Source organism: Carcharodon carcharias, chromosome 22 (genome assembly GCF_017639515.1).
Source record: "Carcharodon carcharias isolate sCarCar2 chromosome 22, sCarCar2.pri, whole genome shotgun sequence".
Classification (NCBI taxonomy): domain Eukaryota; kingdom Metazoa; phylum Chordata; class Chondrichthyes; order Lamniformes; family Lamnidae; genus Carcharodon; species Carcharodon carcharias.
This window is the reverse complement of record NC_054488.1, coordinates 46,126,234-46,143,274: the sequence shown is the minus strand read 5'-3', so window position 1 is coordinate 46,143,274 and position 17,041 is coordinate 46,126,234. Positions and strand designations below refer to the sequence as shown.

Genomic DNA, 17,041 nt, shown 5'->3' with positions numbered 1-17,041 from the left:
TGCTTTCCTGACCCTCAGCTCTTGCTAATAATATGTGGGGCAGGCTGGGATGGAACTTAATGTAGACATGGGACCCATTAGCATGTTGAAAGCAGTGCTTTAGACAGATCAGGGGTACCTTACACTATAGCCGGATCAGAGTCTCCACAATTTTGCAATACATAGAGGCCTATAAAATAATAGAGAAGGTTGACTAGCAAACAAAGCTGGAGGCATACACTTATCAAGAGGATGCTGTTGCAGCCAGAAAGACTGATGCGCAAAGTGCTTATCTGGTAAAGATTCTGCTATTCCCATTTACAACTCTGCTAGCTCAGTCTTTCATTCTTTACTTTTCCCATTGCCATCTCATTTTTTCCTTTTGCACCATCATCCCTTTGCCATTTAACCACTCCTGCATATCATCCCATAAGAGACCCTCTCTTTTGTGCTCTCCTCGGATTTCCCCCTTTTTCTGCTGTGCGCTTGCTTAAATCTGTTCCATTTTTAAACTTCTTCCTATTCTGATGAGCTGCCATCTACCCAAAAAGTTAAAAACAAAATACTCATTTTTTTAGCCATTCTTTGCTCTTTTTTATATTCTGGCTAATCTTCTAACCTGCAACTAATCTTTGTAGAATTGTACGCTTTTTCTTACAATTTGATAATACCTTTAACTTCCTTAGTTAGCCACGGATGGTAGGTACGTCCTTCCTCTAGAGCATCTCTTTCTAACTGGGATGTATTTTTGTTGAGTATTACAAAATGTACCCTTAAATGTCTGCGACTGCATTTCTACTGATTTATCCCTTAATCTAATTTCCCAGTTCGCTTTAGCGAGCTCTGTCTTCCTATCTCATAATTGCTCTTATTTCAGTTCAAAACATTAGTCTTAGACCCACCCTTCTCTCCCTTGAACTGAATGTGAAATTCAGTCATGTTATGATCACTGCTACCTAGGGGCGCCTTTACTTTGAGGTCATTAATTAATTCTGCCATGTTGTACATTACCAGATCTAGAATAGCCTGCTCTCTCATTGGCATTAACACATGCTGCTCTAAGAAATTGTCCCGAAAACATTCTATGAACTCCTTTACCAGGATAAATTTCCCAATATGATTCGCCCAATCTATTTGTAGATTAAAATGACCCATGATTATCACCGTACCTTTCTCACAAGCCCCCATTATTTTTTCCTGTATGCTCTGTTCTACAATGTGATTACTATTAGGGGGCCTATAAACTACTCCCACAAGTAGCTTCCTACTTTTACTATTTCTTATCTCTACCCAAATCGATTCTACATCTTGATCTTTAGAACTAAGGTCATCTCTCTGTACTGTATTAATGTCATCCTTAATGAACAGAACTACCACCACCTTTTCCTAGCTTCCTGTCTTTCCGAAATGTCATGTATCCTTGAATATTCAGGTCCCAGCCTTTGTCATCTTGCAGCTATGTCTCTATAACGGCTATCAGATCATAAATATTTATTTCTGTTTGAGCTGTCAATTAATCTGTTTTGTTATGAATACTACCTGCATTCCAATATAGAGCCTTTAACTCTGTCTTTTTACCATTTTTGCCACCTCCAGTTTAACTGCTAGTGCACTCTTCAGTTTGTATGCACTGTCCTTTCTTGCCAGCCTCTGATTGTTACTTTTCTTATTGCTACCTTGCTCTCTTGCCTTGTCTTCTCTCTTTAATTGATCACATCTTCTCATGCTCGATCTCTTGTCCCTGCTATTTAGTTTGAAGTCCTCTCTACCACCCTAGTTATGTGAATTGCCAGAATACCGGTTCAGGTGAAGACTGTCCCAATGGTACAGCTCCCACTTTCCCCATTACTGGTGCCAGTGCACCAAGAATCAAAACGCATTTTTCGCACACCAATCTTTCAGCCACATATTCAACTTCCTGATCTTATTTACCCTATGCAAATTTGCTTGTGACCTCAGTTAATAATCCAAAAATTATCTTTGAGGCTCTGCTTTTCAATTTAGCCCCTAGCTGCTCATACTCCCTAAGCAGAACCTCTTTCCTAGTCCTACCTATGTCATTGGTACCTATGTGAATCATGACCACTGGATCCTGTCCTCCCACTCCAAGTTCCTCTCCAGCCCTGAGTAAATATCTCGAACACTGACTCCAGGCAGGCATCATAGCCTCAGGACTCTCATTCTTGGCTGCACAGAACGATGTCTATCCCCCTGACTATACTGTCCCCTACTATCACTACATCCCTATTTACTCCCCCTGCTTGAATTGCCTCCTCTACCATGGTGCCACGGTCAGTTCGCTCACCCACCCTGCAGCCCCCCCTTTCATCCATACAGGTCACAAGCACCTCAAACCTGTTGGGCAATTGCAAAGTCTGAGGCTCCTCCACTTCTACCTTTGGGTCCCCATACTTACCTCACTCACCCTCACACCCTCATATCCTTGACCACTGACAAAATCAGAAGGCTCTTTCCTAAGGCGTGTGACTGCCTCCTGGTACAAAGTGTCCAGATAACTTTCCACCTCCCTGATGTGTCGCAGTGTCTGCACCTCAGCCTCCAGCTCAATGGTTCTGAGTTAAAGCTCCTCTAGCCACAGGCACTTACTACAGACGTGTTTGCCCAGGATCACACCACCGTCCAGGAACTCCCAATTATGCAGTCACAGCACATCACCTGCCCTGCCATCTTTATCATTTAATTCATTTAGTTTTATTAATTAATTTATAATTAACAAACAGTTACTGCCAATAACCTTCACTACTGCTAGTAAATGATACTACAACTAATAAGACCTTACAATTACTAATAAATTACACAAGTTTTGAAGATAAACAAGTAAAATGCTCTAAGAATGCGGCCACTTTACTCTGGAACCACAGACTGGAATGGACTTGGATTGCTTTTCTAGGCACTGTTGACGGCCTCCGGGTCCTCTTTTCGCCCACTGACCAGGTCTGGCAGCATTTGTAGAGAGACAGTCAAATTTTCAAGACAAATACTTCTTCTTCGACCTGCTTAGTCTTTCCAGTATTTTGTTTTTGTACCTGAAAAATTATCTCTGTTTCTCCTTCCAAAGATGCTGCCTGACCTGCTGAGTATTTCCAACAATTCTGTTTTTATTACTGCTTTCCAACATTTGCAATACTTTGCTTCTGTACCCATTTTTTAAAATGTCTCAGCTGTCCTTTTGTCCTATGGTAGTGAGAAAGAGGCTTCAAGTGCTTTCCCCAATACTATATTTACTCAACTAACATTAAAGCCCACCTTTGTGGTGTTGCTATCCTCTTCTACCCTATAAAAATAAAACTCAGAATAAATTTCAATAGTCTCACCAATTTATTCATCCAGTTTGCCCTGTATGAGTGACGTTACTAATTTTTACCAAGGCAATTTTCCTTACTTGTGTTCAATTTTTAACAACAACTGATACCTATAAAGTGCCTTTAACATTGAGAAACATCCCAAGGCATTTCATCATAAAACAATGCATGACATAGAGCCACATGAGATATTATGTCAGGTGACCAAAGGCTTGGTCAAGAGGTATGTTTTGAGAAGAATCTTAAATGAGGAAAGCAAGGTAGAGAGGTGGAGTGGTGTAGGGAGGGAATTCCAGAATTTGGGGCCTAGGTAACTGAGCCATGGCCACTAATGGTGGATACCACCAAGGGGAGGCAATGTTGTAGTGGTATTGTCGCTGGACTAGTAATCCAAAGATCCAGGGTAATGATCTGGGGACCCAGGTTTGAATCCCACCATGGCAGATGGTGGAATTTGAGTTCAATAAAAATCTGGAATTAAAAGATTAATAATATGAATGTTGTAAAACCCAACTAGTTCACTAATGTCCTTTAGAATAAAAAAAATTATAATTGGGAATATATAAGAGGCTAGAATTAGAGGAGTACAGATATCTTGTGGGGTTGGAGGAGATTACAAGAAATAAAGAGGGGCAAGGCAGAGATTTGAAAATAAGGATGAGAATTTTAAAATCAAAATGTCAGTAAGCACAGGGGTGATAGGGGAATGGGACTTGCTGTGAGTTAAGGCAGCCAAATTTTGAATAACCTTAAATTTATGGAGCTTAGAATGTGGGAGACCAGCCATGGTTGCATTGGAATAGATGAGTCTACAGGTAGCCAAAGCATAGATGAGGGTTTCAGCAGCAGATGGGGCAAAGTTGGGCAACATTATGGAGGTGGAAATAGGCGGTCTTAGTTATGACATAAATATGAGGTCAAAAGCTCATCTTGAGATCAAATGTGACCCCAAGGTTGCAAACAGACTGGCTTAATTACACACTGTCGCCAGAGAGAGGATTGGAGTCATAGATAGGGACTGAAAACAATGGTTTGGGTCTTTCCAAATTTAACTGGAGGAAAATTTCTGCTCATGCAGTACTGGATGTCAGATGAGCAATCTGATAACTTAGTAGCAGTGGAGGAGTTGAGAAAGGTGGTGGTGAGGTAGAGCTGGGTGTCATCAGTCTACATGTGATAACTAATGCTGTGCTAAGGGGTAGCATGGAGATGAGAAATTGGAGGGGGCCATGGACAGATTGTCGGGGGACACCAGAGGGAACAGTGCAGAAGCAAGAAGAGAAGCCATTGCAAGTGAGTCTTTGGCTATGATTTGATAGACAAGAACATGACCCTTAACCTGTGACTTTGTCTCAGCGATTTGCCAGTGGATAGTGCTGGCTGCCTACTGGTTTTCAGTGGGACCCAGTTGGGATTCAGACGGTCCTGAATCACCTTGAACTATAGTAATAGATGGCCTTGCAACTGATTCAGTCATGTCTTCCTTTGTGATGGTTTGCTGGTTCTACCATTTTCTGGTACATCTATCACAGTGGGAGTGGGCTTAATCAGCCAGATTCAGCATTACCTCAGCAGCCTCATCGGTCAACCAAGCTCACGACTTAAGCATAACCCTTCGCCTGTGTGGAAGCAGACCCGAGTTTGAGGAAACTTGTATTTAGTGCAATAATGGCATTAATGAAACCAGCTAAGCTAAAATACAAATTTACAAATTTTCAGCCTAATGATGCAATAACAGCAGAAGTGCTTCAGGTAATTTAGGGCCAGAGACTTAATTACGAATAGTAATAAAGATGTGACTGATTTAAAAAAAACTCTTTTCTAGCCATCAATAAAGGAACCAAGATCACAGATGCTATTGATCAAAGGCCTTGTCTGTCTGAGAATTGGTATGAGTAAACAGTGAACTAAATATTGGGCAACCAATTTGCACACACTAAGCACCCACAACTGCTGTTATGATCCCTGTAGAGACTGATAACTTTAAAAATGATTTGAATTCCCAGTGACCAACTTAAGGAATCACACAACAAAATTTCAGGTCTTAAGGCTTTCACTGCAACAACCAAACATCAACTAAACGTTACTGAGTAGGCAGACTGCAGAACAGACATCCTTTACTAGTATTTTAATACTTTTAAAACCCCACGCCACATTTATAATTTATAGCGCACTCTCTGCAGAACTGTAGTCTTTACAGTTCAAAGTCACTCCCAGCTTCCAAATGCCTCAGCCCTCTCTGTTTCGCTCCCAAAGGTCCTTTCCCTCAGTCTTCTGGGAAATCCTTGTCTCTCTCTCTCTCTCTCTGGCACATCTCTGTCTCTCTCTCTCTGTGTCCAGGATTTTTTAAAAATAATACTGCCTGGGAATATTTAAGTCTGCACAAAGCAAGAGCAGCTGCCTCTCTCTTTGTGTTCAGGTGTGAAATATGACACTTGGGTTTTAGTAAGTTTTGACCTGGGCCCCCTGTCTCCCATCATAACCATCACCTGGCCTGTTGCCAGGCAGAGTCCAATACAACTTCACACAATTCTCCTTTTCCAGGGCATCCTGTTTTAAATTAAAAGAGACAGTCCAAACATAATCATCTTACAAAAGCTTGCATTTGTAACTTAGCAGTGTGATAATGAGCAGATAATCTACTTTTGTAATGTTGATTAAGGCATAAATTTTGACCAGGTCAATGGGAATAACTGCCTTGCTCTTCTTCAAAATCATGCTTTGGTATCTTTTATGTCCATGTGAGAATCAGACAAGGTCTCAATTTAACATGTCATGTGAAAGCTGCACCTCAGATAGTGCAGCGCTCCCTCCTGATATCACCTTAGATTTTTGTTTTCAAGTCTTTAGAAGTGGAACTTGAACCCACAATATTCAGAGTCAGAGACAAAAAATGCCACCAATTGAGCCACAGCTAGTAAGAAGACCTCCCATAACATTACTCGCAGTAACTCAAGAGGTTTTATAGGAACATGGCATTATGTCAAGTAGTACTACCAGGGATAAACCTGTTCTGATGAAAGGTCATTGACCTGAAACATTAACTCTGCTTCCATCTCCACAGATGCCATCTGACCTGCTAAATATTTCCAACATTTTCTGTTTTTTCTTCAGATTTCCAGCATCCACAGTATTTTACTTTTGTATTACCAGGTACAGTGATTTATCAACTCTTGGAATCTGCAAACACCAGCAAATGGGCCTGGAATCTGGTGGTACAGGGATGAAATTAAAGGGTTTAGCAGTATTTTGAGGGGATTTGGGGGTTGTGGGTTTTAGAGTTCCAGAACACTGCAGAGGCGAATCCTGGGAAAACTGAGCAAGATCCTGGGTTTTTTAATTAAAAGAAAGAGCTGCTGAATTCTTGGGGCATAGTGAAAGGAGGTCATAGGGTCTAGGAGCATTAGTGACAGTTCTGGAATCAGGAAACACAGGAAGTGAGCTCTTACATATTTATTAGCACTGAGAGATGAAAGTTGAGGGAGGCAGGACTGGAGATGAGATTTTGGAGCATTGGGAGGACCACAGTATGGCATTAATTGGGTTTATAGGGACTGGCAGCATTAGCATGGTCTAATATCCTTATGCAGTATAGTGCATTGCAGAATGGGAACCAAACTAATGTTGGCTCTTTTTCAATTATAATTGCCCATATCTTTCTGTCCATCATTCTTCTCCCCTGACATATTTCTGCCCCTTTTGTGTCCTCGCTTACTCTCACAAGTATATTTTCTGCTTAAAATGAAAGGATGCAAAATCATGAGCTGGACATGCAAAATTTCTTAATACACACCCCTGGTATGTTTCAGGAGCATAGAAGTGGAAAATGCAGTGCACTGGGAGTTTTACTGGCTTATACAGTCTTTAATAGCTATACATAAATGTCCAAAACTGAGGCAAGGTTAAATCATAAAATGCTGAAAAGGTTCTAAGATTTTGCATAAAGAAATGCTTAATTTTTTTGGCAGACAATACTTAACAATCAGCACATTCAGTAACTGGAAAATGATGGTCACACTGCATTGATTATCAGTTAATTTTCCTACAGGTTTACGGCACAGATATGAAGAAGAAAAGCAAGGGTGTCTAAATTATTTTTTGTTATCCACTCATCTTCCTGCTTCAGCCATATTGTGTCCTTATAAGTCAATAATCCCCAGATAAAAGCATGATTTACATAACATGCAATAAGATGAGGAATTAGAGATTTTAATATTTTATTGTAGACAAACATCATTCAGAACAAAAATTAAGCCTCTGTTTGTAGAAATGTCGAAACTGCATTTGGGGCAGAGTTTTCTGTCTGTCGGGTGGGCCACGTGGGAGCAGGCGTGGGTGGGCGTGGACCCAATCGCCGCCCGCAATCAGGTGCACGCCGCCATTTTACGTGGGCAGGCCAAGCTGCCCAGCGTGAAATGCGGCTCCCGAGGGCAGCGGGAGTGGGCGGCCGGCAGTGGGACTGCAATGACTGCCGGGTCCAACGACGACCCGGTGGCCTATTTTAAAAAGCTCCTGCGGCCTTTCAAAGGCTGCAAATCATGGCCAGTGGAAGGGCTCCCCAAAGCGCTGCTGGTGAGCAGGCCAGGCAGGAGGGTAGGGCAGGGGGGCACCGTGCCCCTCGTTTTTCTGACAATTGCCTCGCTGCCCTCCTCAAGGAGGTGGCAGCATGGTGGGAGGTCTTTGTACCCCAGGACGGCAGGAGGAGGCCTCCCCCCACATGACCAAACGTGCCTGGGAGGAGGTGGCGAAGATCGTGAGCTCCCACGACATGGTGCAACGCACCTGGATCCAGTGTCGCAAGCGCTTCAATGACCTGTTGCGCTCGGGAAGGGTGAGTACTGTGTTGGCATTGGTCACTTAACCCAGCAGGTAGGCTTTCACCCTGGCACCGCACCGTTCCCCCCCCCCCCCCAAGTGAATGTAGTGACTGCATTGAATCATTGACGTTATGTGTCCTTCGCTGGGTGGGCCAGCCGATATTGCCCATGCCAAGGTCATCCTGAGAGGGTGGTGAAGAGATGGGTTCTGCACCCACAGCATGTGTACACTGAGATCCACATTACTGTTTTGGGGGCAACCTGGAGGAGCTGTACCCAGCCGCTTTGCTAGAACTCCAGGACATGTCAAAGTCAGGGTGATGACAAGTTGGAAGGGAAGCTTCAAGATGGCGCAGCACCAATCGATCTGCTGCCCTCTGCGCTCCACTTGCTTAATCCTCCTTGCTATGGAAGGTTAGACCATGTGGCGCCAAATGTGATATAGGCAGCATTTGTCCGGGGGGGGGGGGGTGGGGGGTGCGGAGGGGGGTGCCTAGCATCTTTGTGTGAGTGTTCGGCAGCAGTGGGGTGAGGAGGCACTGGAGCCCTGCAATGTCCCACTGGGCCATCCGCGAAGAGAATCCAGGTACAAATAGCACTAATCAATGCTCTCCTCTCCTTTACAGGAGAAGAATGCACATAATGCCGCCAAGTGGGTGAGGACCGGCAGAGGGCCGGCCCAGTTGGCGATTCTCAGCCACTTTGAGCAGGAGGCCCTAGACCTGGAGAGGTGCCATGTGCCCACGTCCACCGGTGTCGGTGAGGCTGGAGTGCCAAAGGCAGGTATGTTTGCCTGGCAGTGAGGTCACCATTGTTCTCCCAACAGCCATGGCAGTGCTGAATGTTCAGTGATTGAAGTTTGCAACATGGCTTGACCATTGCTGGGAGGAGGAGCAGCAGGGGCCCCCTCCCACACCTGAGGGCCCTGAAGTCTCAGACTCACCAGCGTCACACCATCTACAGGCAGATACTAGTGCCTCAGTGGGAATTAGAACATCGGCTAGTGTCCCGGGGTGGATGAGGGCACTTCACAGTCGCTGGAGGAGTTGGCAGAGACAGTGTCTATGGCACCAGAAGACTGCAGGGGACCAGGAACATGTTGGTGGCTGATGATGTTTCTCTGGAGTCATCCACGGCGCAGCAAACATAGGAAATGCTGCAGGGTGTGTGGGGGCATCTGGTGGAGATACCTGAGGCTATGCTTGGCTTGATGTCCGTGGTGGAGGAGTCTATGCGGACCATTGCCGATGCAATGAGCCTCATGGCTAAGTGCCATGCATTCCTCCATGGAGAGATTGGCGACTCTTGTGGAGAGGCTCCTCCAGAAGACCCATCAGGGCTTCTTGGGGATGCACTCTGACCAGCAAGCCCTCACATCGGCACTGACCTCAGCTGATCAGTGCCAGTGTGGGAGATGGTCTGGGCACCAAGTTTCCCAGCTCGGTGCCCATCCATCCACAGTGAGCAGGGAGGTCTGAACCAACCTCACGTCGGCGCAGCAGCTACCTGTCGTCACTGCAGGCTCCTCTCAGGGTGCTCCGGATGAGAGTAGCAGCTCCTCCGCCTCTCTGCCAGTGACTGCTGCATCTGATGAGGCTGCGATGACTGGGGAGATGCCAACTGTGGAACTGGCAGCTCCCTCCCAGGCGGGGCCAGCACAGGCTCCACAGGCCAGAGGATGTTAGCCAAGGTCATCGAAGCCAGCAGGACAGCTCGGTGAGCAGGCTGTCTCAGATGCCAGTCCCAGTGAGGGGGCAGCACCAAGACGTAGCACCAGAAAATGCAAATATAAGGCACCTTAGGCACACCAAGGGTTTATCACTGGTGCTTTTGGATTGGCCCGCAATGAGGTCTTTCTGAGTTGGTGTGATGTTTAATAACTTGGTCATTTTTGTTTTCTTAAGTTCCTTTTGTTATAATATTAAATTCAGACATGTCACCATGGCTGAGGGTTCATGTTTTCTTCTGCAGGTGGATGATTATCAATAATGTTCTGAGTGATTTGTGGGGATTCAGCTTTATTAACAAGGTCCTTAGTTAATGTTCCTATTCAGGCAGATTTTGCACTCAGGTATCGAGTATGGAGCCTGCAGCCCAGGCTTGTCCTGGAGGTCCACATGGTGTGTGCTAGCTGAAGGTTCGTTGGATTAAAGCCTCCCAGGTGTCCCTGCCTCCCTAGAGTATGCCCAGCTCAGCGTCTACCCCCTCAGCATTTTCCTGTGTGTGTTCATCCTCGGACTCACTGCTGGACACATCGTGTGCAGCCACAGCCACATCGTCTGCAGCTTCGTCATCCACAGTGTCCCCCCTTTCGAGCACAAGATTGTGCAGAGCGCAGCATGCAACTACTATCAGTGACACATGATTCTTGGGGGTATTGGAGTGTGCCCCCTGAGCGGTCCAGGCATCAGAAGCACATCTTGAGAAGACCAATGGCTCTCTCCACGACAGCCCTTTGGGAGGCGTGGCTCCTATAGTACCGCTGCTCAGCTTCTGTTCTTGGATGGCGGAGCGGCGTCATGAGCCACCTTCTGAGGGGATAGCTCTTGTCACCCAGCAGCCATCCATCCAGCCGGGCTAGAGCACTGAAGAGCCCCAGCACCTGGGAATGTCTGAGGAAGAAGGCGTCGTGGGAGCTGCCTGGGTACCTTGCACAGACTTGCAGAATCAGCATCCTGTGATCACACACTATCTGCACGATCATGGAGTGGAAGCCCTTCCTGTTGACGAAGGCACCGGCCTCACCTGCTGGCGCCTTGATAGCCACATGTGTACAGACGTGGGGGAAACCAGCAATCACTGCAAAGCCTCTGGCTCACTGTGACTGGCTTGCTTAGACCCAATGGTAGTGGATGAAGGTCAATGCATGCCTGAACAGAGCATCTGCAACATGCGTGACACAAGTGTGGACAACTGATTGGGAAACACTGCAAAGATCACCCACCGACCACAGGAAGAAGCCAGAGGCATAGAAGTTGAGGGCACCTGTGACCTGACATGGGGTGTCCACCCACACGGCTCGTGGTGACCTCAGGCTCAATCATCTGACAGATATAGTTGACTGTCTCCCATCAGAGACGGAGCCTCTTTTAGCACTGCACCTCAGAAATATTGAGGTAGCTGCTTCGCCGCCTGTATACCCTGGCAGCAGGATACTGGCGTCTTCTGGCTCCTTCTGCCTTGGACTTTGGACTACCTCTTGGCCCTGCACCCTTTGTGCCTGTCCTCTCAAAGGTGGCTCCCCTGGAGGCTGAATGTGGACTACCTCCTCCTTCTAGCCCTCCCTTCCTCCTCAGAGGAGGTGCCTCCAGTGGAGAGTTCAACTCCCATTCACAGGCTAAGGGAAGGCTTCCTGAAACCTGCAGGCCCAAAAAAGATTCTTCACGGTAGAGTGTGGACCTGAAGGTTGTGAGTTCAGTCCAAGCAGCTGGTATGCGTTTTGAAGTATTGCAGATCACACAAGCAAGTATCAGTAACTTTGAAAAATCAGTATTTGACAGAGCACACTTGCGACCCCACTGAGCCCTCTTCTCCTGCCCGTGGATGAGGTTTATACAAATGTGCCCTACTTGCCTGCCCATTGTGTCCGTGCGCCGAACTGAAGATTGCACGGGCGCTGAAAAATCACCGTTAATTGGTGCCTCAAGGGCCTTAAGTGGCCCATTAATTAATGGCGGGCGCGCATCAGAGATCATTGCGCACTCGCCCAACGAAATATCATGATGACACGCGGTGACGTGGGGACGCTCGCCCGACATCACCATGCATCATTTTATGCGGGTCCCACCCCTGCACGCCAAAAGGAAAATTCTGCCCTTGATGTTATTATGACCTTTCTTTATCACACACAAAACAGGCTTGTTTTTGCAGCTATGCAAACGTGACAAATAATATTCCCCATTGCTGGTGATTTCTGGTGATTTCTGAAAGCTGAGAAACTAAAGGAAATATGTCCCACAGAGAGATAACTGGAAAGTTGTACATTTTCCACAACATAATCTAAGTTTTAATAACGCTGAACTGCCAAGCAATGGTTAACAGCATACTTGCATTACAAACCAGGCACAGTTGAGACAACACTGTATAAAAGGGAAATCTATAGATAGGACATTTGTCTGTTAACTTCATTACCTTTCCTTAACAGAATCCCTAGGGCAAGGTAGGCATGGAGGAATGTTATACCCAGGATCATCTGAGCAACCCATGTCATTACTGTAAGGTATTCCAAAATAGTAGTCAAAGCCTGTAACAAAAACAGAGTAGTCATCAAAACTAACCTTGCCTTTTAATGCTTCAAAAATGTTGCTGCATAGACCTCTTTTAAATTTGCTTTGGTAGTTTTGTATTGAATGCAAATTGATCAAGTATATCCTTGGATTTATGGAGAAACAAAATTAACATTTTAGGTCGATTACCTTAATGTCAGAGGTTTCTCTTTTAGTTGCCTCCCCAGAGACGCTGCCAGACCAGCTGATTGTTTCCAAATTTTTTATTTTTATATCAGATTTCCAGCATCTGTCATATTTTGCTTTTGTATCCTTGGACTGCTGTACTTGGCTCAGTAAATGTTTTAGATCAAGTTGCTGTAAGGAACAGCTTTTTTAAAATTTATGTATCATGAACTTTATTTTCTCAAATTAGCAGATGCAAGCCGTCAATGGTAAGGTTGATAGTAGAAAACTGAATAAGCACAAGTTCAAAAAGACTTTGGTTGATCAGAGCTGTCAATGCTGGACTACAGGTGCTACTTTTACTCGCAAGTCAGCACCATGCTCTTGATGGCCTTGTGTCAAAATGAGTGATAGATTCACAGCCCATGACTTAATCTGAGGTTATCAATAATATAGCTACTCCGGGTCACTGATTTTTCTGCAGTTGTTGTTAGTGACTGACTCACATCTTCTGGCTACTATAAAGTGCTTTCAATTAATTACATATTATGATTCATCGAGAGGGCTTGGCTTCACACCTGTAAATAATGCGGTAAAGAAGTAGCTGGCAGAAAGTCCTACCAAAAACATATTAGGTTAAAATAAACTATTCTGAAGTTCTGAGGAAGAGTCACATTCAACTTGAAAGGTTAACTCTGTTTCTCTCTCCACAGATGCTGCTAGACCTGCTAGGCATTTCCAGCACTCTCGTTTTATTTTAAATAAACTATTGTGGCCTTCTCTAATATCAGACAAACTTCTAAAAGAATTGACTATCTAATCAATTATTTTGGAGTATTAAAAATTGCACTAGCAGTGAGAGGTTAATAGGCAGCATTCTATGCCTATGTTTCAAAAACATACACTGAGGGCAGAATTTTGCCCTTGGTGGGCGTGCAGGCCCCACCGGCTCGGCGGCGGGTGGACAGCTGACCCCCGCCGCCGAAACAGGGCCCGCCGCCATTTAGAGTGGGCGGGCCAATTAAGGCCCACCCAGCGGCCTTCCCGACAGGAAGGTGTGCGGGTGGGGGAATTCCCAGCTGTCAAAGTGCGCTCTTTCACGCCCTGCTCCCTGAGACTAAGTGGTGTCTCAGGGAGATCACTGACAGTGCACAAAAGTTAAAAAATAGAAAAATAAAAATATTATTAACATGTACCCCTCATGTGACAATGTCACACGAGATGGGACATGTTAATAAAAACAACAAAAACTTTATTAAACTTTTTAAAAACGGACATGAAACCTCACCCCGCCAGTGGATGAGGTTTCATATTTTATCAGGAGCCCGCTGGGGCTTCTGGCCTGCCCACCAGCCTTAAGGTTGGACGGGCAGGTCTTTAATGATCTTAATTAGCCTTTCAATGGCTTTAATCGGCGGGCGGACAGCTGATTTCGCTGTCCGCCCACCTTCCTAAAAATTTAAAGGGACCGGGATGACGTCAGGGGTTCCTCCCAACGTCATCCCACATAACTTTCCCGTCGGTGAGCAGGCCCCGCCCCCAAATTGCCGACAGGAAAATTCTGGCCTGAATTTCTGAACTTGCAAATTTAAAAATAAGGTGAATGACAGTGCCCATGACTAACACTTGCACCACTTAGAAAATAAAAGTGCAACACAAAAAATTACATGAATATATTTGCTTTCTCCCCATTCTCATTCCTTTCACTTCTGTTTTTCCTTTTATCAGACTGTGCAATCTCTGGATGTCATTATCTAATTTCCTTTTGATTCCTCTCACTTCCAGGCAATGGTACTGAGATTTCCCTATGCTAGCACCCAAAGTGCTTGATCTTTGTTTCAAAAAAACTATGGGTCAGAAATTCTCAAATAACTGAAGCTTGGTGGTGCAGAACCGTGTTATACCTGCAGCCATAAACATGTGGGGTAAGTGATGGGGCAAGGTTATTTAAATATTTAGGGAGGCAGTCCATACTGCACGGACACCACAAAGATGCTTAACCCAATAGCCAGCTAGGAAATCAGAGTGTTCTGCATTGTCAGATGGCAGAGAGTGAGGGCTTATATATTGGCAAAGAGAAAGTGAAGGGAAAAGTGCAATGAGATTATCAGGTGTCTTAAATCATTAAAATATGACTGGTGGTATTTAAATGTTAAAAAAACAACTTGCTTTTATATTGATAAAATGTCCCAAGGCATTTCACAGAGGCATGATTAAAACATTAGTGCCAAGCTAAATAGGAGAAATAAGGCAGGGTGACCAATGGGGAAATGTTAACCCAATCTGACCAGCAGGGTACTGACAAGATTGGATCTGGTGCCTGTTTTACACACCACACAATTTTACTTTCCACTTAAGTCGATGAGCTAGGTTAAAATCACCCTGAAAAAGCTTGGTCAAAGAGGCAGGTTTTAAGGAAGATCTTGAAGGAAAAAAGGGACATGGAGGGGTTGGTGTACAATCTCATTCCTGTGTGTACACGATACAGGCTCAGCATCACCAGCATTATTGTGGCGGTTATTTCCAAAAGTGGTCAATAGGAAGGGACATGGGGAAATCTCAGAGCACACGGCCATATCTTCCTGCTTTATTTAAATGCACTCTGCAAGCTTCTGGCAAGCAGATCAGGGTCATCATGGGAACAAACTGTGGTGCCCAGCTTTTGGAATACTTTCAGCAGAGTGCCTTTCTGCCCCATTTATTTTTTGCCAAAGCACCTCCACGCCACTCAAAAATGAGAAGTTTTCTTGGGGAAAATCTAGGTCCGTGGGTTTATTTCTGTATTTTAGCCAACTCTTTTTTACTGTCAACTTGAGTGAAGCAGCTGCTAATACTAGAGCTTATTTAAAAAAAATTAAATTAGGTGTTATTCAATAGCATGATTAATAAACTAGGGGTGTGTAATAATTGCTGGCTTTGCCAAGTGATAGTCACAACCTGGAAATGAATTGTTAAAAAGTTCCAGGCTCTTTGCCGGAATTTAGTGGTTGGTTGCCTATTTGTATGCATTTAACATCAGTTAAATTAGCAGAATCATATTTCCTGTTCTCTGTGTAGCTGTCTCATCAGTCACCATTAGTCAACACAGGAAAGTTGCATTTGTTGATTTAATTGCAAACTTGATTTAATTTTTCTGTGCTCTGTTCAGCTGCACTATCCATCACCAATTTAACATTTAATCATTTTAATGCGTCCACTATTACTGATAACTTCCTTAGTCTGAATGTATTGTGACTCAGTTCTACTCTCACTGTGTTGAAAGCAAGCTGGCACCCATACACATTCCTTGGCTGAAAATTACAAGCACAATCATGCTTAAACTGTTGTCATGGGTTTTAGTATTGCTTATTCCACATCCTTTGTTAAAAAATAGGAAAAGCTGAGTTCTGCAAGATAGCTGTTAGCAGCTTGTGCTTAAAATGTAACCTGTTAAAAATTATTAATGGATTTTTCAAACAAAAAAATGGATTTTCTGTAAAACTGTAATGCTAAATACAGGGTGGGGGGTAGAGCTGGATAGAAGGTCAGTGGAGATAAGCAAAAGATGTCATAGACAAAAGGACAAAGAGGTGTTGCAGGTAGTGATATTATCTAAGGAATGTGCTAATTAAGGGTAGAAAGCAGGACAAGCAAGGTACAGATAGCCCTGCTGGTGGTGGGGTGGGGTAGGCTAAAAGGTAGAGATAAAACAATGGATAGAAATACATTTAAAAATAATGGAAATAGGTGGGAAAAGAAAACTCTATATAAATTATTGGAAAAAAAAGGGGGGTGAATCGGAAAGGGGGTGGGGATGGAGGAGAGAGTTCATGGTCTAAAATTGTTGAGCTCAATATTCAGTCTGGAAGGCTGTAAAGTGCCTAGTCAGAAGATGAAGTGCTGTTCCTCCAGTTTGTGTTGAACTTCACTGGAACATTGCAGCAGGCCAAGGACAGACATGTGGACATGAGAGCAGGGTGGAGTGTTGAAATGGCAAGCGATAGGGAGGTCTGGGTCATGCTTGCGGACAGAGTGAAGGTGTTCTACAAAGCGGTCACCCAGTCTGCATTTGGTCTCTCCAACGTAGAGGAAACCGCATTGGGAGCAATGAATGCAGTAGACTAAATTGAGGGAAGTGCAAGTGAAATGTTGCTTCACTTGAAAGGAGTGTTTGGGCCCTTGGACGGTGAGGAGAGGGGAAGTAAAGGGGCAGGCGTTGCACCTTCTGCGGTTGCATGGGAAGGTGGTGTGGGAGGGGGTTGAGGTGTAGGGGGTGATGGAAGAGTGGACCAGGGTGTCCCGGAGGGAACGATCCCTAAGGAATACTGCCAAGCGGTGGGGGGGAGGGGGTGAAGGGAAGATGTATTTGGTGGTGGCATCATGCTGGAGTTGGCGGGAATGGCGGAGGATGATCCTTTGAATGCGGAGGCTGGTGCGGTGATAAGTGAGGACAAGGGGGACCCTATCATGTTTCTGGGATTCTGGGAGGGAGAGGAAGGTGTGAGGGCGGATGCGCGGGAGATGGGCTGGACACGGTTGAGGGCCCTGTCAA

At 44.9% G+C, this 17,041-nt stretch overlaps 1 protein-coding gene across 1 annotated transcript in view; it reads right to left on the bottom strand.

Moving 5' to 3' along the window:
* Positions 1–17,041, bottom strand: part of arsg (arylsulfatase G) — an 87,120-nt gene that overhangs the window by 60,228 nt on the left and 9,851 nt on the right. The window contains exon 4 of the mRNA XM_041216708.1: positions 12,251–12,362. Coding sequence (XP_041072642.1) covers positions 12,251–12,362 — 112 coding nt within the window. The remainder of the gene's footprint in view (positions 1–12,250; positions 12,363–17,041) is intronic.